A 25,664-nucleotide genomic window follows, 5' to 3' on the forward strand; every position below is an offset into this window, starting at 1 on the left:
CTCCTCATGACTGTTGTGTGATGAGTAGCCAGATAATGTAGTTTAGTCCCACACTACAGTTTCAAATATTAATGCTTTCTCTCAAAGTCATGGGAACTAGTCCAGAAATGAAAGCCTACTGTCTGTTCTGTCTGTATCAGGCCTACAAACGTCCTTTAAAATTGGCACATGGTTATAATTATTTCCCTATGTTTCCCAAGCTACCAGTTTTCCAGGGTGTGCTGTCAAAATTCCAAACACCTACCCAACTTCTTAATGTAAAAAACTTTATGTATTTTTCTATTTTGGAACAGCATTTAATATGTTGCTAAACATTCAATCAAGCTTCACTTTCTCTTGAATTTGAATTCAACTGTCACTCAATGTATTTTGACATGTATTACAGTTTGAGCAAGTAGCACTGATCAGGATCAGACATTATTTCTGTCTTAATCTGGGTGATACTTTGTCATTAACTTTCACGATGATGCACTGACTTTCGTTAATGCAGTACTGATGTTCATTTGCTTGCAATCATGCCCTGTATTGGTTTGATTAGCCCTGCTGTATGGCTGGTTGATGACAAAACCCCATTGATTACATGTGGTCTGCTTCTCATTTCCAGTCAAGCTTTCTGTCTTGAGACATGAATAGTTTCATTAATTAGGTAAACTAAACACGTTGACAAGCATTCAAGCTAGTCCAGTTCTGGCATAATAGTCCCAGTATTATGGATTCATTCTCTGTAGTCGATGAAAATTTGGTTATTCATTTAAATGAAAGCAGAATCAAAACCTATTGGTGTTCCTTTTATTTGATTATGGTCCCAGAATACATCCAGTACAGTTTCCTCCTACTTTTAGAGGCTGTTACGCTTCATAGGGAAAGACACCAATTATTTATTCCAGATGTTAAAATCCCCCCTGCCCTGATAAAAAAATCTCAGTAACAAGAACAAAACATGACTAGCTAAAATCTACAGCTTTAAAAAAAAATTCTGGATGTAAGTCAAAAGAGTAAGAATTTACATTGAGTCTTCTGTAAAGGATGCAGTTGTTTAATAACGTATCAGCTGTGCTAAATACTTGGAAAAACTGAAGTCAAATCTTCATTGCTGTGTTGACACTGCTCAGCACCTGTCTTGCACTGCTTCTCAGTAACCAATATCCCCCCCCACCCCAATCATGTTCTGGAGATGCATTTTCAAATCTTTTTGCCAAATTAGGGCTATAAAGCATTTTTGGATATTACCCTTAGTCCCAAGATTAAAATCAATGGAAGAGGCCTCCCATCCATCTTGTGACTGGAAATGGGCGTTTTTTCCCCCCAACAGCACTCCAATCCATTAATCTGCTTTCATGCAACACAAGCCAGGAGTACGTTGGACATGGTAGAACCTGTACCAGCACTGGATGTTCCTCTCGGGGAGCAGCAAGAGCAGCTCCACTCCCTGAAGGAGGACAAGCCAGGGCTGTTGGTGAACACAGCCCGATGGCCTCCCCCTGCCAGGACCAGGACAACAACAGGCTCTGCTGACAGTCCAGGCATGATCAGACAAGGCAAAATATTGAATCAGGTGCAGGGTCCATCCAGACAGTGCAGTCAGAAGGAGCAGAAGATGGGACTAGAGACAAAGCTACCCGTAACACAGGTTTCAGGGTCCACCCAGGAGGTGAGGCTGGAGACAGGAGCTGCCCAGGCCTGAGTCGAAATGCTGCTCCAGATCGATGGCCAGTGGGTGCAGGGGTGAGCCTAGCTGGGGCAATTAGGGCCTTTTAGTGCCCTTGGGACTCTGGCAGCTCCACAGAGTAAAATGTATACAGAAATGAGTGGGGCGGGGAAATCAAGTACTATCTGGGAAAGCAGTTTCAGAGAATTAAGATTTCTACAAGCAAGAATGAAGTAATTGTTAGCAATTCCATTTCATCCCTATAAGCAAAGTACGAGCACCATCTACCCTGTTTCTGCATGACATAGAGCCATAAAAAAAAAAAAAAGGCAATCAAATACATAGTAAAAGTAAGCTTATGAGTAACATTTAAAAGGAAGTGTTTTAACTTTCAAACATTAGCTGACACATACTTTGATGTGAGGCAAAGATACGTTATCATTCTTGAATCATGGACTCACACTGTGCCTCATGTGGCCTCTGACATGTAAGTGTGACAAGTCCCTTTGCAGACATTTTGACTTTCAAATCATGATGATAGCAATACTTTCTCATGAAAGATGAGAAATTACTGGACACCCAAGTGCTACGTTGGTGTAATTGATATCTTTCTCAGAAGTTGTTTCAAAGCACTATTTATTCCCATTGTGTACACTGATCGAGAAAATAATCCTTTGGACTTTATTTCTGATTTATTCATGGCAGCAAGTCAAGACCACAGAAATGAGGAGCACTGAAAAAAGAAACCTCACATATGATGGTAAAAAAGCAGACCATGTTTGAAATCATCTGGTCACTTCTGCTTCTCAATACTTCTCTGAAATTCCATGCTGCCTTCCTTCACAAACTTATGGAGAGAGGAATACTTAGGACAGGAAAAAAAAAAAAGTAATCTATCTTTTGAAGTCTAGTTATCCAGAAATACTTTCATCCTCACCCTCCTCCCGGCTAGCAGAAGACGGAAAACAGAAGGGATTTTACAAAACCATTGTAGCTGCTTTTGGGCCTGCCTCCACTGATCCTCATGACCACAACCACCACGTAGAAATCAGAACTTCCTTCATATAGAGACAACTGCTTAGGGAGGTCTGCTATTTCCTCAGCTTTCTGTCCTACGAAAGAAACACTCAGCGCAACTCTTCAAACCCCTGGCATCCCAACAGCAGCTCAGACCGAGTTCCCAATCCCTCTGAAGGACCAGTCCTATCTAGGTGGGTTTTTAGCAAAGGGAGTGCAACTCTCCACATTAGGCTCGTCCGATGCTTATCCTTGCGCACAGCAGTAAACAGATGATGACCGACAAGGGAATGCCAGAAACAGTGGATGTTTTGGCCTTTTGTGGGGCAGTAATGGCACCGTGGGGACGGAAAGGGATTTTTGTGCCTGTGTCTCTTCCAGCCTTCACTAAATACAGGTGCCCACAGCCAGGGACGACTGCTCACACAGGCTTCAGTTTTCCACTGCTTATTAAGTTATACTTTAATTGTCAGCAGTGAACCTAGACTGGGCCTGGGTTCTCAGAAGGGAGTCTTAAGATAAACATTTATTTCTAGAAGTTTAATTGCTGTTTTCCTGCAGCAGAATTCCTCGGGCAGCCATAGTGAAAGGGTTAAAGACCCCCAAGTCCCTCTCCCCCAACTTATTTCTTGCTTACAAATAGAGAGATTTGCAGTTGCCATATTATGAACGGTTTTATTGCTGTCTGACATTTTGTAATACATTGTTACCATTCCAGTCTTTAATAGGTAGACTAAAAAAATAAACCATAGATCTAAAAGTACATAGTATTAGTTTAACCCATAATCAATATAGCAACTGATTCAAAGTATGCTACACGGGCACTTTACAAACAAGGAAAAAGTAATTTAAAACCATGTTTCAAGGATATTTAACATTAAATTCCAAAGGTTACTTCTAACAAACTCAACTACCCGCAAAGCTGCTAGTTTGACAGTTTTCAAACAAAAGCTCACTGAGAGAGTCTGTGTATGGCTGTACTTATACATAACATTTCAAAGCAGTAATGCTCTCTTGTGCTTAATGAGACGTTACAACAGACAATATATTCTTCATTTGAAAAATGTGTGCAATACTCGATGCAGAAATTAAGTTCGTTTTTAAAGTGTAACACAAGTATAACCAAATACGTACACTATATACAGGGTATTAAAAAGTTAGTAAGGCTGCTTAGTCTTTCAAATCTGGCGCATGGTACAGATAGGACACACACCTCTGCAAAAGACGTTGTGGATATTCCCATGGACGTCCAAATCTAAATACTTGCAGAAATGTCCCAGCTACTTTGAACACTCTATTGGACTTTCAAACGGAAGCAGAAGTTATTTCTAAAGTAGTTCCACTCTAGCTATATAGGATTTCTAGCATGGAGATGTTCTTTCTGGAGAAGAACTTAAGAAATGACTACTTGACTGGCCTCTGGACAATCTGAAATTTCTCACCGGTGTTAACATCTTCACGACTGTGCATGCTGTATGTTTGTTTATACATACATAACAAGAAAACATAAACCCATGTCTTCTAGCAGGAAAAGGGAAACATTCCTAATAATACATTTTCTTTAGGAAAACTTGATTGATATATACAGTATATAAAAAAAACCAACCCTACACAATTGTCAGCATACAAAAATATGAGTTCAGTATCTTTTTTATACTTCAAAACCTAATGATGAAAAATCCAGGTATCCTGAGACAGGTCTGTACTGTGCATCTAATTTACCAATGCCAGTGTACTGCCGGAGTACAATTAGAAAAGCACTACCTGCATTTATCAACAAGTACAGAGATAAAATACATAAGGCAATGCATTAGCTTGAGAAACTCTCCTCTTTTCATAACGTTAAAGAAAAATGGTGCAAAAGATGCGTAAAATGCTGGCAGACATATCCATGAAGTAACTGTAAAGAGTACAGAACAGTATGTATATATACTACAGTTACTGATTTCACAATTTAAATGAAAATAAATGAAAGATACTTTCCTTTTTTTGAGCATCATGCTTCACCATGATGTGTATACTCACATTCAGGCAATTGTCTTAAATATATATATATATATATATATACTCTATATCTGACAATGAATTAATAAAACGAAAAATCACTGTTTGCTTGTGAATTTCTCTGGGTAAAAACAGATCAATAAAACTGGTTCATTTTTTTTCCATTAGGGGATTCTAACAAATGAAATGAAGTATGATTACTATAAATCCTTGTCAACTTAAGTTTAATTGTTTTGGCTCTCAAACAGGAGAAGAGCAGTTCTGACCACTATTGACTGCATTAAAACAAACAAATAAAAAACAACCTGAAAACCTGATGCATTTGCTAAAACCCACTGAAAACTATCTAAAAAGCCACTAAAGATTGCAGCGCTCTCAGAGGACCTAAAATTGGTTGGTTGGTTCAGCTGACAGCAGGAATACTTACTTTAAAATGGATCCCTAAACACAAAAATGTTTGACATTGAGAAACTGGAATATATACATTTTTGTATTCATTTACATTTACAATCTGCAAGGAAAAGAAGTGTTATGAAATACTTAACTTGGGGAACTAGGCTGAATCAATGCTCATTTCATAAAGACTGTTTAGCATCCTATTATTCATAGATGATGGTTACAAAGATAAGCCAAACATCATCAGCTCTACCTTAAAATCAAATCTAAGTTTTCTCCAAGCAGGAACCCTATGGCAACTTAGCTGTTCCTTGGCCCTTGACCTTCCCTTCCCAGCTGTTAAATCTCCTGTACATCCCCCACAGACTACAGCTACATCACGGCAGTCAGTATTTGGTAATGTATGTCTCTAGATCCTTGAATTTATTCCCAGAAGAATTACACTTGTCTTGGATGAAAAAGTAAAAATTATATACAGAATGCTTTCCCTAAACCAGTACAACACTTTGTCGTAAAAACAGGCTGCATAATCTGTTGCTGTAGAAGCAAAGATTTAACAAGCTACGGGTGCTACAGCTCTTGTAAATCATCACTCTTGGTCATCTCTTCTTGTCATCTGTAAGTCTAAAAATTTATGAGAGGATAAGCATAGTGTGATGAGAATGGATTTTTTTTTACTCTGCAGGTGCACCTTGAATAAGGAACAAAGACATCCTCCACATATACCAAACAAGACAAATAGCTTTAATAATGAACGTATTTCAATTTATAATTTCAGTATGGGCTTCTTAAAGGTCCATGTAATGTTATCAGAAGTCAGATGTGTTAGAATGTGCAGTGTGCTCTGAAAACAGAGGCACAAGAAAAGCAGCCTGAAAAGCTGCACAATGTTTCAAGTGAACACTGGCTTTTGAAAGACATTTTGAGAAATTAGGCTCCCACTTCCCATAGACAGTCAGTGGGACATTTATGCCCAATTTCCTTTGGAAATCATATCTTTACATGCCACCTGTAATCCCAGAAAACCAAGGCTTAAGTTTCTCAGCCCCTTTGATATCAGGCTAAATAGATACTTTATTTTGCAGTATGGGTCACTGAATAAGTTTTTGAAAACTTCCTCTAGAGGGGGGAAAAAAGAATAAAGAACCAAAAATTAGATACAAAAACAAGAGTTCAAGATTTCTGATGCACACTCAGGAAAAAATAGCTAAAGAATTTGGGCCAGTGACTGGCTTATAACTATTTGTCCCTCAGTGTTTACAAATATCTATTACCCCATGCTTTCAACACCAAAACAAATTAGACAATTACCATATTGAACAGGGACACTATTTTAGGATATTTGCATTCCTGTTGTTTTCAATGCAATAAAAAACCTAGTTACAATAACGTGTGTGCATGCTACAGATTTTGTCCTCTAGGTTATGTGACATTATACAGGGTTAGCAGCTCCATGCATGACTCACTTATGTACAAGCATTAGGTTATCCTTGACAAAAAGAATTAGTTCTTGAAGAGTAAGACTTTGTGGGTTTGTTTTTCTTTTTTTTTTTTTTTCTAATCACAAAGATTATAATCCCACAGCTTCCAGTAACTATGAAAGGGCGTAAACTTCAAAACCCAAAGCAGAAATTGTTATTGAAGTGTTCATTATTGCATATGTCTGTCACAGTTTAAGGCAAACATTCTATACTTAAGGTTGGACCGGTAATTGATACGGCTACATAAATATATACATATTGAAACTCACATATATGTGCAGACATATATATCTGTGGATATATAAAAATATTTATTTTCTTAGCAAAGTTAAAGTCTGTAAAAACACTAAGAATACTGAAAAAGGTAGGAGCCCTAATTCCTCCTTTGGAGAAAAGTAAAAAGTCCCCTAGATATCCTACGTAAAGAACACTCTTTGCAAGAGTACAGCTTGTTTTGACTTCTCACGTATTTCATTGTGGATTAATACATTTGTTGAAGATTTCATAAATAATTAGATAATATGCAAAAATTATGTTGTGAGGTTTGATTGCTACAGCATAACTACAGGCTGCTGTTGTACAAAAAATAAATTTTATTCAAACAGTATATGTCCTGCTCTCATAGAATGCAAAGCTACTGCTACAAGTAGAACTATTTCAGAATATAGTTTTTGTTTTAATGTGTCACCTATGAAACCTCATTTGGGGGCATTTTTGCTGAAAATACTTTGGCCAAAAGAACAGCCAAACGCAGATACATTTTCCCTGGGCCCTCTAAATACTCAGTACAATTTTCAAAATAAATCTGTAACAATTACCACTCCAGAGAACTGAAATGCTATACAAAACAGTTCTGACAAAACTGGCAGCATGGAACAGCAAACCCCCAAACTATGCTTCAACTTAAACCACAGACATTTCCAGTTAAACATAACAATACTGCCTCATCCTCGCCATACGTAGATTTGCTAGTGTAGTGCTATACAAGAATATACACAGCTGTGGAAAACTCTGCAATGCAGAGGCGCAATAATGTAAAGCATCCATTAGACAGGGTCTGAAATTCAGTCTAACTATGGATGAAGATCAGACTTCTCCTCCTTCTCCTTCATTCTAATGGCAGCTGAACAAGGGCAAAACTTCACCTCACGTGCCGTACAGGTATTCCTCCTAAGAGTATGACAACGCGCTGCTTAAGACACGGCTGAGTTTGCTGATCACGAGCACACGTTCGTAGCAGCAGTCTGCCTGCAGCCATTAGGCACAATTCTGAGATGAGTTTTTCCATCTTTAAACCTCACTTACATTATATCCTTGAAACAGTGATGCCATCGTTCTGAGAAATTATGACGGCGCCAGGAAAAAAGGGATTATCAGTGCAAAGGGCCCCATATGAAGTGCATGCTCATTATCAAGCCTAGTTTATCTAGGCTTTTATTCCTTCCACAAGAACGGATTCTGCATAGTGTGTAAGTGAAGTCATTCTCTCTGAACAAGACATTTGTTTTCAAGCTGCTGGCTATATCTATCATGTGGCTGAACAAGACACATCAAATGACTCTGATTCCAGTGTAAAATTCCCAAGGAAGATTCCTGTTCTACTAGTGTAAGGCTGGAGTGCACAATTCCAGAAATGCTTTTTGGAAGTCATTTTCCAATGGCAATAGAGAATATTTGGGGTATTTCTTTTGTTATCCTGAGTAAAGGGTTTTTTTATTTATCAAAGCCCCAAGCACATACTGCTATAGTGCAGTTAGATTTTTGTCATATAGTCCCAGTATCCTAAAGGCCATTATCGGATTATTTTCTGGAGCGGTTCTCCTCATTCTTCTCCAACAGGTGGTGGTGGCTGGCACAGCTTGTATAACCTGACAGGGACAAAAAAACAAAGCAATTGCTATTCTGAGAGCTTGGTCATTACTAAAATCAGTAAATTTAAGGAATACAAACAATCTAAGTCTTCCTGCACTGCAAAACAAGAGGCACTGAATTCAGTTTAATAACATTGATATAAAACCAGTAAAATCTTATTCATGCGCATGAATGTTTACATTGAAAGTGGTATTATTAAAATACATGTCTATAAGCAACCTCATAAAGACATTCCAGTTTAGGCAAGTTTTCTTATTTCTGCACTGAAGGACCCCATCCTGGAGAAAGCTGTCTCCACTCATCCAATTACCAGTTGTTGCTCTGAATTTCTAAATTGGAAAAGCTGCTTGGTGAATGAATGCAATTGCCTCCATTTTTGTTTTGTTTTGGCACGGAGTCAGATCTCACTGTAACACAGTTCCCTATAAAACCGATGCTGTTTGAAGAACCTAAGACAGATGTCAGACACGTGACATGCCAGCATGAAGGTTTTAAACTCCCCCACGTTTCTACATGTATGAAGTCAAGACCAGTAAGATTAGGTTGAAATGACCACCTCAGTACAGAGAGCCACTCCTTCATTTATAAAGGTTTTTGAATTTCTATTGAACTCTTTTGCATGGACTTGGTTATTAGCAAGTGTTTGAAACTTCACCCTAATGTTAGGGATACTGAAAAGAAACAGCAATCATTCTGACCTCAGGCTCTCTGTTCTGTATGTTCAGCAAACAGTACCTCCCCTGCAACCACAGCAATCAGAAGCAGCAACAGACATGATCTCATTTGGAGATTACATATTTTCTTCAGGGAAAGTGTATCGTTGAAGGAATAGTAAAGAGAAGAGACTGAGTATGGCATGGGAAGGAGAAAAAGCATTAGATGCCGAAAATGAAGAGAAAATGACACAGCATGTGCATTAATACTTAACTTGAAGAATCTCTGATATTGAAACACCAAAGCAATAGAAATAGCTGGTTTGGTAGGTCTGGCAGGGTGGTGAATCGTTCAGTGACTTGGGGGCTAGGGATATTTAAGCTGCTCAGGCTGAGTTTTCTAAGTATATTTTGCAAATTTGCCTGCTAAACATCACATTAATTTATATGGCTCCATTTTAACTAATCATAAATTCCAGAATCATACTACAAATCAACACAGAAAACAATCTGTACATGTGGCTGGACTCCACGAACAATTCAATTTCAATGGACTGGTGCCTTCTTGGCATGATACCGTGCTGCTACTGAAATTATGTGAGGCACGGTATGTATGGCTGCCCCCCTGAGTACTGAAAGCCTCTTCAACATCTAGCACATCTTGTCAGAAGAAGCATCCTGTGGCTATGCAAAAGCAGGGCAGGATAGCTGCTCTTCTCTGATTTCAGTTCCCTTGGGAGTTAAAACCCACGGGACGCTCACAACACACAATGGCTGTGGGCTACATAACTTTTCTCTGAATCTCACTGGAAGTGATATTATCAAGCAGTATTGTTTCTGGATGGTAAGAACAGGGAGCATCAGTTCTGTCAGCCAAGCAGCAATTGCAAACCTGTTTTCAAACCTCCACCATAATGAAGCTTTTCCACATTGTCATCTGGCAGATTCAGAAACGTGATCATTTAAGGTTACACTGTGCAGACACCAATGTATTTGTTAGGAGCCATATATAAGCCAATACACATATATCTCATACTTGTGTACCAATGAATAAGATCTTTATACAGACAAGTATGCAGAGAAAAATAAACAGGGGTTGAGTTATTTGATTCTGCTGCTGTAATAAAGCAGTAATATTCAAAGCTGGCAAAAGACAGATAAAATTACTGTCAGAATCTCATCTAAGTAATTGCAGTAGGGTTAGTTCTTGATGTTTTAGCAAAATCTAATTTCTGTGGAACAATGTGCAGAAAAGTTCAGCCCCAAGTACCAAGGTCTGTGTATTCCTCAAGTTAAAATGGTAACCATTAAGATTAGAGAGAGTGATGTAGGGAAATTCTGAAGCAAACTAACAGCAAGGCTGCATAAATCCCTAAGGAGCTATAGTTGCTGAAGACGGTATAGAGCAGAAACAGCCTGTTCTGGGTCAATATACATGGAACAACTATTTGAGATGGCACAAACAGATCAGCTGAGAAAAGACAGAAAACAGAGGCGACTGCAGAGAGCTGAGAACACTGTCAATTGACGTTAAATGGAACCAAATGTAATAGTAAAATCATTTTCAAGGCAAAGAATTGAGAACCCCCAGTATCATTTACCTATACATCAAAAGTATCACTCCTGCTGATGACTATTCTGACTTACGTGACCTTCCTCTCTTAAAGGTACACCACATGTCCCAAACACTGAGGTCAATGAGATATTCCTGTGACACTGCTGTTGCTGCTGACTGGCAAGCATGCTGGATCTATTCTATGTTCTAGGAGCTCTCTCTCAACTTTTCTTCAGCTTTTCATTGCTGTGTTGTGGGAGTGTCAACTGGAAAGAGGTGATCTTTTCTCAACTGATGCAAAGCCAAAAAATGTCTCATGGCTAAGTTTTTCTTTTCAAAAACTTAGATTTTTCCTTTATCACAAAAGCTCTGAATCTAGATACATGCTCTGTCATTTAGAGGTGGGACAAGTTTAGTTTGCAACAATTCTTTGGCTGTCTCCAGAATTATGTCATGAAGGAGGAGTCCATTTAAGGCCAAAACCATACTGTTTGAAATACGAAAAGGCTTCTCACAGCTTTTACTATAATAAAATGTTATTTTTCTGTGTTAGGTTGCCACAATGCAAGACAATTGGTCAGGCAATTTTGCTCCTGGATTGCCTCTAAGCTAATCGTTACTGTGAGAAGGGATGTCCCCATCTGCTGGTAAGGGCAATGACTTCATTGCCGATGGGTTTACTCTAGAATCAGTACTTTTGTTGGATCTTATTTAATCTCCTTTATGGGGCATGCAAGATGCATATATGCTCCAACAAATGCTGCTACTCAGCAACTGAACAGCAGCTGCTGCTCAGATTTGCTCATACCTTGTACAATTAAGGTACACTCCTCTTCTAGAACCAGATAGAGCACAGCCATGGAACAACGTGCAGTGATTTGTTACAAATGAATTATGAGCAGTAGCCTGATTCCCTACTGGAAGAAACTGGGACAGATGAGAAAAGGGGAACAAACTGCATAAGAAAAAAATTCCTGAGTATTAGTGGTCAGAACCCAGAAGACATTCTTTCTGTGAGGCTATAGATAGCATATGTGCTCATTCACATGGTTACCTCTATCAGGTATTACTAATTCACTGTTTCCTTGCTGAAATTTAAACACCACAGTGGGTCTGTTATGTATTTCACAGATCTGTTTAGCTCATTCAATGTGTTATCATTAGTCAACAAAAACATTATGTTTTAAATTGGTAAAAAAAAGTTTAAATTAGAGCTGGATTTATAAAACCACTTTAAGATAAAATTAAGAACATTGTTGTTTGGTTATTTTCATTTATAGGTATTGTGCTTGTTAAGAAACATTTCAGGTACCTGCAATCCATCACAGCATTAAAAAGCTGGATAAATATAGAACAGTCGCATTTTTCATTCTAATGGATGTTTCAGAAAGAGATGAAGAAAGACTACATCATCTCTAAAAGCAACTAGAACGTGATTTTGCTGAGATACTGCAGTACAGTATTTCATTAAAATGGGGCTATGGATTTAGTTATGAATATTTCCCCACAACCACTAAACATCACAAGTGATGAAGGACTTACTCCAGTGTTTTCATAATTACCATGAACTAAGTTTCATTTTTCAAAAAAGGGGCACATTTTGAAGTGCTACATAGCCTGAATTTCTGCAACTGATTACTTCGAAATTGTATGGCTTAAGAACATAATTCATTTTATGTACATTAAAAGCTAAATCTTACCAGTTAGGGCACACTAAGTCACTGTTTATTGTTAGCTTTTGAGCAGCTAGGACAGAATTTGGCACAAACTGGACAAAATCATGGTCTAGGATACAAACAATCAGTTACCGTGGGACAGACTGTGGCGTTCGATCCCTCACTCCTAAATTCTTGGCTGTGTTTTGTACTCTCGCACCCTGTGAAAAAAAAACCAATAATTTTGCCTCATTTATTCCAACACAAGTCAGTAAGTTTTCTGAGCTTTCCAGATGAAGATAACTATTAATTATAATAAATACATATGCTCCATGTCCCAAAACAACTCTCCTCTTCTAAGGTGGGAAACAAAAGCAGTACATTGATTTTCCACTTAGTGAAATATGCAGAAAAAAGAAAATCTTTCCACTTGTCATTAAATAAATGCATACGTATATATCTTACAGAAAAAACTTCATAAAAAAATAAACATTTAAGGTTTAAAACAATCCAAACACATCTTGTTTCAATTTGTTTGATTTTTGTCACGATTTCTTTGTAGAAGACATGGATAACAAAGTCCTTTTCTGAAGTGTCACTTATTTCCTGTGAACTTCTGAACAAAAAAATATTACAGATTATTTCCTATGAAGAGCCTTCTAGTTAAATCTAGAAAAATGGACTAAATTGAGGCACTAAATTAGGATTAGAAAAATGCAGGTCCTGATCTTCCTTTATAATCAGAGTCATAAAAAAAATCAGGTTGGACTGGACCTGCCAAGACTGCTTACTCTAATATCTCTGCTTAAAGCAGGCTCGACTAGAAAAGCTGGTCTCTCTGGACCTCAACTGATCCTTTGAAAAACTATAATGAAAGTGCTTTTGTCTCACTGACTCATCCAGTAAGGAGGAAGTTGATAAAACATGCACAATGTTACCATGATAGTGAAAAATGCAGACTCTTCTGCAAACAAACTAGCTTAGACATATCAAAGAACTCGGTAAAATTTGTTTTTAAATTATGAGGTCTAGCTTTTAAAGTGCAGTTTTATTAATGTAAAGTGGTCATCATAAAGAAACGTATCTGTTAGATATACAATCTCTTTATGTTTTCTAACATTTTAAAGGAGATGGAAAATACTTGTTCTGTCACTGTCATACATACACTGACTCTCCCTTTATTTGTCCTTGTGGACTACCTAAATTCAGGACAAAATACCAGAGCACAAAAATATATAATCTCAGAATTCTTACAGTGAGATATTAGATTGGTGTGAAACATCAAAGATAATTTACATTCCAAACAGAGCTGCAATGGCAGCTGCACATGATGTAAAAATGAGGTGTAATCATTGATTCAATACATAGAGTAAGACTAGACTTTGCATCTGACTGAAATCTGGTAGCCAGGAAATGGAGAAGGTATTAGTTCACTGTTGTGAGCTCAAACAAAAGATGAGAAAGGCTGGCTGGTTACACACAGGTAAGTTCTCAGAGTTTATGTAAATCAACATGTGCAACAAAAAATACTGTGTCCTTACATTTCTTTTAGGGGGGAAAAAAAAAAAAGATAAAATAACTAGAGTACCTACAAAACTGAAGGCAGAATATAAAAGTGATTTTACGTCTAGCTCAGTAGGCTTGCCTCCGACAGTTGCAAGAGACATGACTACAGACCACACCAAACATATGTCTTGCCCCAGAAACTCCTCCAGAATTCAGTCATTAGTCACGCAATACTTCCTCTGTTCAGGAGTGAGTATGCATTTGATCGATTTCAGTGATTCTCTTCTCTTCCTTCCCATCTCGTCTTGGACCCCTGAATAACTTAACATCACTAACCTCCTTGTGGAAGGAGATCCACATCTTGGGTACAATCTTAGCTTGCTGTGTCAAGAACCGCTATTTTCATTTGGGTTGAATCTGCCAGTTTCATTTGATGCCTTTAGTTCTGCACTGGTGAGGACAATGGTCAGTCCCTATCCATGCCACATCTTCTTTAGATGTCTGTCATATCCTCCTTCACTCATGAAGTCAAACAATCCTAGATTATTTTGCCTGTCTACCCTGTCTATAAATCATTCCCAAATGTTGATAATTTTTTCTGACCTCCTCTGAACCTTTTCCATTAGGTTATATCCTTATGGAAGGGATCAGAACATCAGATAGTTCAAAATGAAGGGTCACAGCAACATGATTTCCACTGTGTCATCTCTATCCTTGCCTAAACCATTATAGCTTCTGATTTGCTTTACTGATAGCTACTGAGAATTGAGCTGGTGTTTTCTATCATATCCTGAGGTCTCGGACATGAGATGTAATGGCAAGCTCACAGTCAATTATTGTAAATGTAAACTTAGGGTTTGGTTCTTCCCCCGTGTGCATCACTTAGCAGATATCTACACTGGTTTCATCTGCCATTTTATTGCTTAGTCATGAAGTCCTGTAAGATCCCTTTGTAATTCTTCATAGTTACTTCTCATCTTGAGAAGAGTTCAGAGGAGAATAGGAAGAATGATTGGGTAAGAAAACACAACCCAAAAAAGAAAGATCAGATGAAATGATGTTCTTCTGTCTACAAAAGTGATGGCTTATCAGGGAAATGATAATCAAATTGGGGACGGACCTTTTAGTAGGGCCTGTAGCAATAGGACAAGGGGTAATGGTTATACAGTAAAAGAAGGTAGGATTCAGATTAAATATAAGGAAGACATTTTTTACAATGAGGGTGGTGAAACACTGGGACAGGTTGCCCAGAGAGGTTGTAGATGTCCCATCCCTGGAAACATTCAAAATACTAAAAGTCTGCTGCTAAAAAGGGAGTAAAATCTGGTCCCTAAATCTACAGTATACTGGACGGAAAACAGGAGACAAATTGAAGGGAAAAAAAAAAAAAAAAAGACAGACTCAAGTGAGGCACTAAGTAAAACATCCTAATGAAAACATTAAGAAAACTCTGGAACTGAGCATTTGGGAAGCACTCTGCAGGAGTCTCCACTACTGAAGGTTTAAGAACAGATATGACAAGTGTCTGTCATGAATTGCATAAGGATAGCTCATCTGGTGTCGGTTACAAAGTTAGACATGTTGAGTCCGGACCTTCATCACCTTCAGTGTCCTTTCCTCAGTGCCATTTTCTAAACTTTTATCATAATAAAGAAACCCCACCATGACAGACTGCTGCGATTGGCATATAATTAACATAATTGCGAGCCAGGATATACATATACATGGCAAAACTATCTAAATTAATCACATGTAGATCCTGAACGTCAGTGCTGTGACTACCTCTGAGAACAAAACCAGCCTATTTTTACTTGCATCACTCACTAGACAAATTAATTTTAGTATCTTGCTCACATAATAAATCAAATGCGTTGATTTAAAAAGGAGCCTAGCTTTATACAACCATGTAATTTATTGTTTAGCAGGAGAACAAATTAGACCTTACTTACAACCACCAGATTCTCATTTCTTTTGAGGAAAAGCCCCCAAGAATTACTAGCAACTTGCTACATGACATCTCTTTGTCTCCACTGAGCACCATTATACCATTTCTATTTCAATATACTGCTAATTTATACTTCTCCAGTATTATTCTTAAAGCTATAGCAATGTAAATATTGACACTGTTTGTCTCACGTAGGCGTAAGGGATAACTGTGCTACAAGGCTCCAGAATGCTTCCCTCTGCACACCAGCACTGCCAGAGCGCTGGTGAAAAATGCCAACAGCTCTGAGGAGACACCGCCATCAATCTGGACTCTTATATATGAACTAGTATTCTCATTGCCATGAGAAAAAATGATAGGTTTATTTTCAAGCTACACACTAATTTAAGGATAGCAAGAACCAGTCACATAAAGAAAACAGATTCTCTTTATGTCCAGCTCAAAGAGCTCTAAATCAGTACAATTCTTATAAGAATTACTCAAAATGCAGTGCTGTTGTTATACTCAAGAAAAGGCATGGAAAAATGATTACTCACTTAAAAGACAACACAAATTCTCTCCTAGCCTTTTCTGTTTATCAGCTTTTTAGTTACCTGTCTTCAGAGCCCTGTGCCCTCCTGCAGCTCCTTTCCTAGGCCTCTCTCCTCTCCACACTTTGCTGCATCCTGAAGGCACACTCCTGTCAGGATGCTTTACATGGTATTTTGTGGGTACAGATGTTTACATGAATAAACATAGATAAGTAAATAAAGTTGCTAAAAGATAGTTTGGACATGTTGTCAAAATTTTTATTTTAAAACATCAGTCTAGACTGGATTTGCAGATGAAAACCAGAAACCACTTCACTAAAACCATTCCACAGACCCAAGGTCAGGCAGCTCTCACAAGCTGGTCTCTTTTCTTTAGTTCTTGAAGAACAGGTGCTTGCAAATACCTAATTATAACTGACAGGGCAATTACTTTGAAAATTGTTCCAACAATACAGTCAGGGCTATTATGAGTCTTGTTAAACATGATCACGACCTCATTCAATTTAGAAGGAAAAAAACCCCACCCAACCAAAACACTTCCTGAGGTCATCCATTCATTCAGGTGTCTCCAGTTATTCGGTACTGATGCCCCAAGCTGGAAGAGGTACCAGCTTCGAGTAGAGACAATCTCCCCTTGTGGAAAGCTGATGCTGCTAGGAGCTAACATTGCTGGCTTCTCCAGAATAACAGATGGAATAGATGTCCTTTCATTTGCACCTCCCTCTGGCTGATCTCTTTATTCCACAAAAGATTTGGGGTGTAAACGGGCTAACAAAGTTTTTGGTTGGTTGATTTTATTTATATTAAGCCAGGTAAAAGACACATGTATTGCCCTTAAAAAAAATGTTCTGCATCAAACCCCAAGAAGCTTAGCTTTCCCTCCCCCTGCCCTCCAAGGTTTATGGCCTGCATTATGCAGTTAAATCCTACAGATAATTTGAACATTAAATCCAGAGCAGGTTTCTAGAAAATACCATAGTGTGTTGTTGAAATTACTCCAGAACATTTAGAATTTAATGGAGGGTTATATTTCTACTGCAGAACTCCAAGACTGATTTAAAATTACAACAAAAGATTATTACTCTATTAAATGTTGTAGTGGTTGCCTGCAAGAGGAAAAATGTGTGAAAAAAGTCTGGTCTGATATACTAGCAGACTTTTTTTGCAGTGTCTGTGGGTGGTATTGATCACTATTGATCACCTGCTGTTTTACTTCAGAGAATGTAGCCCCACTGCAGGCTTCTTTCTACATCTCTATTTGAGCAAGTACAGTTACAGCTGCTCAAAACCACGCAAGTTACTTTCATTTTCATTTAATAAACTGCAGAAGATCCACAAATGAATCAGCATTTTTGAAGAGCGTCTAGAACTGTACATTGAAAAAGTGCCCTTTGACAGAATACATCCTGCAAGCAGACATATGCAAAACTCTACATCCATATTTTTTGACTGCAAAATACCCAGATCTGCCTTTTGTCTAGAACTTCAGGAGCAGACATATCAAGCTATACATGCAAGTTTAGTCTTATACAGCAGTAGCTTTCTTTTCAAGTCAAGTTAAAGCTGTAATTCCTGAGCAGACCTATATGATCTGATTCAAGAACCCTGAGGGTATTTATTCACCACAGAAACTTAATTAATGCACTGAATAAAGTGAAAGTCCGATATGAAATGGGACAAAATTACTCTGATGTATCCACGTTAGCCAACAGCACTTATATATAATTGATCAGAATCTATGGCTTGAGAATATCTACACAATTGCTTTAACAGACTACAGGTTTGATCTAGCGTAAGTGTATTTTTGTCTATGGCAAGTTAGAAGTAAAGTACAGCTGTTTAATAATCATTTTCATAACTAAATGGTGATTGCTGCACAGAAAATGGAGCAGAATTAATGAAAATAATAGAATTAGAAGCAAATTAAAAACCAGAAGTTATGAATCTTGTCTTATCTGTGATTAATTGTTCCAATATTTAACTATCTTTTTTTCACTTCAAGATTGAGTGCATCCTGTATCTTCTTTATGCTTTGTCATAAGGTTGAAAGCTACCACAGGCTGGGATATATGTTCCATATGCACACAGTATGATCAAACCCCCACTCAACCTCTCTTTGATCAACTGAATAGGTTGAGTTCTTTAATCTTCACTTCATAAGCCTTGCCTAACAACCTCTGCATCATTCGTGCTCCTCCTTTGAACTCCTTCCAAGATTCCAAACATCCTTTTGAAATCATTTATGTGATAACAAGATATTCTAGAAAACGTTCTGCCAATACAGTGAAGTATATGCCCCATTTTCAGTTGATATTGCCTCTAAATACAGCATTTTTTGTCATATCTTAGCACTAAGAGTTCATCTTGAGGTGGTTATCTATCCACAACAGCCTTAAAATCCTAATATTCTATTATGACCAAAGAGTGAAAAACACTATTTCGAAATAAGCACATTGTCCTCAGGAATCTTGCCTGGAAAGTTAAGAGCCATGGTCTTTATTTCTCCCCTTCCTTCCTACGCTTCTCCTTCATTCAGTACATGAGTCACTTTTTATTAACAGTAGTTAATAATCTTAAGTTATTTTTATGGATAATATATATTAAAATAAAGATTGTCTTACTCAACAGACTATTCTGATGTAAGGTGATACCACAGCAGTTACTATACAAAAATCACCAAGTAAAATCATAAGCCTGTAAAAATTATGATCCATTTACACATACAGAAAAAGCAAGCATCTGGTTAAAAACAGCCTGTTCCACTATTTTAAAGACAACAAATCCTTGCAGTCAACAATAAAGGAAGAGAATAAAAAAAAAAAACACAAACCACAAAACAACAAAATACCCAAACTAAGAAAACTCACGCAGATGTTACACAACATTAAGATGGAGGTTAAAAAATGGTTGAGTCATTCTTGTTTAATGGTAACACATTTTGTTAGGAAACATTGTGATCTTACCCATAGCGAGCATCTTACCTGTTTGCGCATGACATCTGTAGCTTGCATGATATAGCGAGGAGGTAGCCCATGGCTCCGAGCCAGAATGATCGCCTGCTCCAGGGTAACACTCAGAGTGCAGCTGCAATGGAAGACAGGAGTCAGCTAGCAGTGATTTCCTTAAAATAACTGCTTTTAGATCAATTATCTTTTTTTTTTTAAAAAAAGTCATAAATAAAAAGATTACATAGTAGACTTGCCCGCTATCTCTCCCCCACCCATGCAGACATTAGCCTGAACACTAAAGTGTTTCTTAATTAGAAAGATTTTGAGTGTAACAAGCATTCCTGCTGACTTACAACCAAATGCATTTGCCTTGTTTTGCTGCTGTTTAAAAAAAAAATCCAATAAAAACCACAACCCAACTATGGCTTGGCAAGTGCATCAGAGAGTGACAACTCAAGAAGAGGTTTTTGTAACTGTATAAATCCCTTTCCAGGTGGTTTCTGCACACCTTATTTCTCACCCTCCGCTGTTAATGCAGACTCTAGCTTTGGTACCAGGATTCTGACCTCTTGCCCTTAATGTAGCTTCGTTATTCTCATGGCACATTAGTGCAGTTCAGTCCAAAATTAAGAGACATTTACCCCTCCCAAAACAGAAAATAAATAAATAAATAGGGCATTCTTTCAAATAAACTGTTGTCTCCTACTTTGCCAATCTTTTTCAAGTCAACACTTGAGGACACAAACTGATCATGGCACCACATCCTAATGAAAAGGCTGGTAATTGCTTTGTCAGAGCAACCAGGAAAGTTTCAGAGCTAGAGATCTTGCTGTAGGACAACCTGTCATCACACCACACAAGAAGTAGTAGGGAAAGTCATTTTGGACATGCCATCTGATTTCAGTTGTCATGGTGAGGATGAGGACTGATAGATGGTTTCTCCAACAATCAAGACCAAAGCTGTAGAAGACTCAGATAAAGGCAACAAAACTGAGTACAAACAGGTACTTTTTGAAAAGCCCAATATGTTTGAGGGCTGCTGTCATCCAAGAGATGAGTGACTGCATTCTGCACCAATAAGCTGCTTGATAATTTTCTGTTCCCAACCAAAGTACTGCAATAATCAAATCTCTTCAGCCAAAGAGACGAGGTGTGCAGAAAATGATCCTACCTCAGCAGAACCTGACAAAAACTGCGTATTTCAAGTTCAAATTATAAAACTAAGACACATGGTTAAAACATACTTTTGAGCAGCCTTTTGGCAAAATCCTGACCAAAAGATTCTGCATAGCTTATATTATGCACACAGAACAGACAATATGTTTCAATCAAACACTCATCTTGCTGAGCAGAAGATCTGTAGGAGGAAAAATGTGTCTGCACTTATTTTCTTACTGAAAAAAAACCCAACCCTGACACGTTTTAAATACCGCTTAAGTAAATTTATGGACTGTAAAAAGTTTCACAGTAGTGAGCGTAGAGGATATTAAATTTGATCTGTAGCTTTATTAATGGCCTTTCATTAAAAATTTATAAGCTAAGTGATTTTGCTTGGTAATGAAATAATTTTTATTCCCGTTTCTTATATACACTGACCTCAGAGTTAACTTGAAGCAAAATCTATTGATCTTTTGTTATATGCTTGATTAAGGTGCATAATAGTTAAATATTAGACTAGAAATTCTAAACACTGTTTTCACCTTGTCTTCAAAAGGTGAAATATTGCACAAATAAAGTACATGCTCATAATATTTGCCAGCACCAAAATCTAAACATCTAATTCTCAAGACCAGATTGCAAAGGAAGCTTTGCCCTACCGACAACAGGAAAAAGCAAAAGTATCTCAAATCTAATTTTACAGGTGTCATCTAAGCCAGAGAAAAAGGGTAAAAAGTGTCTCTGTCAGTGTAAAAGAGGTTAATGGGCTCAAAGTACAACTTTCAACCAACCAGTTACTGAGCCAACTTTCCCATAAACCCCATCTTCCAAAAGACTGAAAGAACAGAAAAATCATATTCTGCATGCACGAATCGAAACTAACAAAAGAACCTCCTAAATGAAGGTCAGCTTGAAGAATTAGGTGCAAACGCTAATCTTGTGATAGGAAAAGACTGTCAAACTGCTCCCTATCCAAAACCTGATGAAATGGCTGGTGATCGTCGACATTATGAGCCATCTACATTCTGACAACGCCAACCATGATTCAGAAATATGGTTGCCAAGTGGTAAAGACATAACCAGAGTGGGAAAAGCAGAGACAAAGAGTAGAATAGCATAACGAAGATTTCTTTAATAGGCTACTACGGAGGTAGGCAACAACTACAGTACAATCCTGAAACTTACAGGCTAAAATTGAAGATTTCACCTCAAGGTGAAAAAGAATACTCATTCTAAGGCTAATATTTGGAATGCATCCTAGGAAATTATTAGTGAAGACACTCAAGATGACAGCAGTGATGATGTTAACTATCACCACATCTTTTTAATAAAACATTTTACATTCGAGGTGAAGTCCTACAGTAATGCTGCTTAGATACATCCACTGTTTCTTTTAAAAAACCACTCTAACTCATTAATGTATGTTAAAAAATGTTAAAATAGCATCAGTGGCATGACTGCATTTCAATATACTATTTCATTAGAGATGCAATTTAATATTGCTAGATTTTGTGTTTCTCTTAAGGCATGTAAAAGTTCTGATGAATGGCAGAATTAAATATAAATTATTGCTTATGGCTTTTGTCATGTAATTATGAAATAAGGCTACTACTTTCTAAATACAAAACCCAACAACACTCAAGCAACTTCATTTCGGTTGAATACCGAATCAATGAGACGGCATCCTCTAATAAAACTGATCAAATAAACCTTCCACGGTGCTATGCTGAACTGACTCACTAGCAAACATATATTTACATGCTGGTGCTTTCTCCCAGGTCTTCAAATATCGTTTTTAAATTACTACATATCTGTTATCACAAATTGAACTGCCCTGGAAACCAGCTGTAAAAGAAACAAATGCACACAAAAAACATGGGATGCTAACATGGAAAATTCGTAACTGGAAGTACCTCAGCAATAGGGCTGCCAAGCACAGAGAAATCAAGCAAATGCAAATTTAAATCAATACAACTTGTAGAAGTTTACAAAACAGTACGAAAGCTGGGAATTCCTCATATGGTAAGACTGTTCCAGTGGTCTGAGCAAGGTTCAATATCAAAGACTGTTAGCAAATATGTGCAATATGTAATAATGCACCCTTCTCCCCCATTTTGAGAGCTGATAAGCAGATGGTATTAAAGTTTAGAAAGCAATTTGGAAGCAGTTCTGACCACTGAAAGTATCTGGTAATTTGGATGCAATCGGCCCAGACAAACCAAACAGGAAAAATATTAGGGGAAAAACTCCTTCAGTGCCCTCGTAATATTCTGTTATGGGAAGCATAAATCCCACATCTACATATTTTACCATGTACACAAATCAAAATCTGTTCTCACCCCCTCTCTTTTCCTCTCATCCCTTCTTTTATGCCAGAAAAACAAAAGACCCAAATTCATCATCTCAGAATTTATGTCAGTTAGAATCACAAATTCCCTGCCTTGACAGATTATAGCAGCAAGGCAGCACAGACATTTGGCTTTCCCAGCACAACTGGGCTGAGAATTCCTCGTTTCACCCATTTGGTTTCCAAGAAACAGAAGGGGCTGCAGCTGCTCCCAGCCCCTGCCTGCTATCCCCAGTCTCCCATCAGTCACGACAGTATTGAGATGAAGATTAAATACAAACTTTCAAACATCTTCTGGATCAGACCATCCTGAACAAAAGAGGTTAAATCATTTTCTATCACCAACAGTCCATTTGTTTCTGACTGGATGCGATTTTTACTAAAAGGGCTGCAAATCGGCTGGATAGACTACACTGAAAAATGGAGTTGTAAAAGAGGAAAACAGATTGAAATTGTCTAAGAAATGGATTATTTAGTGACAGCTTGTTTAATGTCACCTGAAAGGAAAAATAATTTGAGTTCATGTACAGAGCTGCCACTCAGCAAACTGTATATCTATGTTAGCAGAGTAAAAAGAATCTAAATAATTCAGTTCATTCTCAGGTTTCAGTTAGGATTCCAGCCATCCTACATCCAAAGATGCATTAAAACATCCCTTAGAAAAATGCTCTGAATGGAAAAGATGAGGTGAAACAAATTGGTTTAGTAGTTACCACAGTCGGAGATGTCGAAATGAATTATGTTCTGGCTATGTGAATAGGAAAAAAATATGAAAAGGATGCATGTATGCTTAGTCTAATTAAAATCTAAAGCTTCTACTCAACATGTAATTTAATGCCATTGTTATTATTTTAATTACTTTTCTTTCTATACATCATAAGCTAATCATACCTACATTTGACCACCTTTCAAACCAACTACACTATTAAGTATTCATTTGTTTCTGCTGTCGTTTAAATTAATGCTTATAGAGCAGCTATTACTTCTGTCAGTGTATGCAGCAATTAAAAACATAGTACTAAGTCAGTCACTTTGGGGTAAACATTTTTTGGGGTATTTCTCTATAATTACTAGTGATGGGTAATATGTATTGATTCTGATAAGTAACCCAAAGAAGAAAATAGGCCATGATCAACCTTAAAAAAGGAGGGAAAATGTTGTTCAGGACTGTAAGAAATAAGCATAAAAAGTACAGACAGGCCTAACTCAAGACTCTCCCACAATTTCTAAGCTGTTCTCATTGTGGGAATAAGTCTCCGTGCAAGTAAAACTGGAGTTTGCATTCTCTGAGACCATATACCGAAACTTTGCTGAACAGAATTTCATCTCACAGGGAGAGGGAAGTTGGGCCAGCCAATAGGTATTAGAGAGAAAATGAGCAAGAAGGTCATACGTTAAACTATAATATTGTATTTTACAATTACAATAAAACTCTACTGGAGTTCAGGACTTAGGTTCGGTCCCTTTATGAACCTTTATGAAGCTGAGATGTTCCCAGTGTGGAAAGACCACTACTTCAAAATCAGCCTTGGATTGAACCCATGCACTGAAGGTTAGTCCAAAACTTGTGTTATTTTTGCCAACATATAGAAAGCCATTACTCTGCATGCAAAATATATTTATTCCATTATGATGGTTCAGTAATCATAAACAATGCTTCAAAAAGTAACTATCTGTGGAAGACATTACAAGACCACTCAAAAATGGATAGTCCATGGTTAAGGGGACTTCTGTCTTTTATCCATTAAGCATCAGCACACACAGGTTTCCTTCACAAGAGGCACCACCATGATTATGTAGTTGTGCAAACCTCAAAATAAATATAGCCCAACTCCCTTATCAGGCACACATCCACAATCCCACGACAGGATAATCAAACTCAGCTCTACCAGGTATTTTCAAACACAAGCTACCAACAGATTTCTGACTTGCTGAAGTAGATGGCACAAACTTATCAAACTAGAGAATCAGTCTTGGGAGGTAAGTATACATTAGCCATATTTCAGACCTAACCTTGGTTAATGACTTCTTTTACAGTTTACAAATACAGTTTTAATCAGATTTATTAGATTCAATATTAGTAATTTTTAATCCTGAAGCATGAAACATGCAGTAGGTAATGATGATTTTTTTGGTAGCTTATTTGGAAGATTACTATCATCCAATCTATTTCCAGAAATAAAATGTGACTATTCTGCCACTTTTAAAACCAGAAAGCTTTTCAAAGGATAATGAAAAAAAAGAGCACTTCTTTTCAGCGTACATCTGTCTGTTAAACAACTGCACAGAGCATCTTTTCACAAACATTCTTCCTTGTCACCTTTAATCAGCTGAAAATGTTGCAAGGAGGCACTTCCACCATTAATATTCTTTGATGAAAGAACAGCATTTCCAAAAGATTCAAAGTATCCCATGCCTTTTGTTTGCTCATTTGCACTCATAGTTGCAAAAAGAAACAAAAAAATCTAAAGTCAACTGAAACCTCAGCTTCAGCCATTGTCTCTTGTTCTGTGCAGGAAGCCTTTCACATTAAAGGCTTCTTCCCATGTGAGCAGGCAAGTAAATCTGCTGGAAAATTCTAATTCACTTAACTCTCTTCCACCTCAAAAATTAAAGAAAATTTGGGTATTTTTTTTATTTTAGATTGTTCGAGAGAATATATTCTATTTTTGTTGTAACATAGTGGTTTTTGTAAGGAAGAATCAGATTCTCCTGAAGACCTGGACTGCAGATAAGGCAATACTGCAGGAAATGGAGCATGAGGGGATGATTCTACAGGGCACAGTGATCGAGTTGTGTGTCAACCCTGCTACTAAGTGTCCATAATGTTAAAAGGCATCCAAACAGAAAAAAAGAACACCTTCAAGTCCATACTAGTAAGAACTTAGATCCATCTTATCTGTCTCAGTGCACGTTATGGACTTCTCTGCATTTTCAGATTGCATTTTT

General features: G+C 37.5%; 1 protein-coding gene across 2 annotated transcripts in view; it reads right to left on the minus strand.

Moving 5' to 3' along the window:
- Window positions 1-2,349: 2,349 nt before the first annotated feature.
- The window catches only part of PREX2 (phosphatidylinositol-3,4,5-trisphosphate dependent Rac exchange factor 2), a 190,774-nt gene continuing 167,459 nt past the window's right edge, over window positions 2,350-25,664 (minus strand). For both annotated transcript variants that reach the window (XM_054815635.1, XM_054815637.1), the window contains 3 exons: window positions 19,244-19,346; window positions 12,435-12,502; window positions 2,350-8,414 (listed from right to left, as the gene is read on the minus strand). In XM_054815635.1, coding sequence (XP_054671610.1) covers window positions 8,369-8,414; window positions 12,435-12,502; window positions 19,244-19,346 — 217 coding nt within the window. In that variant the 3' untranslated portion in view covers window positions 2,350-8,368. The remainder of the gene's footprint in view (window positions 8,415-12,434; window positions 12,503-19,243; window positions 19,347-25,664) is intronic.

This window comes from Grus americana, chromosome 2, assembly GCF_028858705.1.
Source record: "Grus americana isolate bGruAme1 chromosome 2, bGruAme1.mat, whole genome shotgun sequence".
Classification (NCBI taxonomy): Eukaryota; Metazoa; Chordata; class Aves; order Gruiformes; family Gruidae; genus Grus; species Grus americana.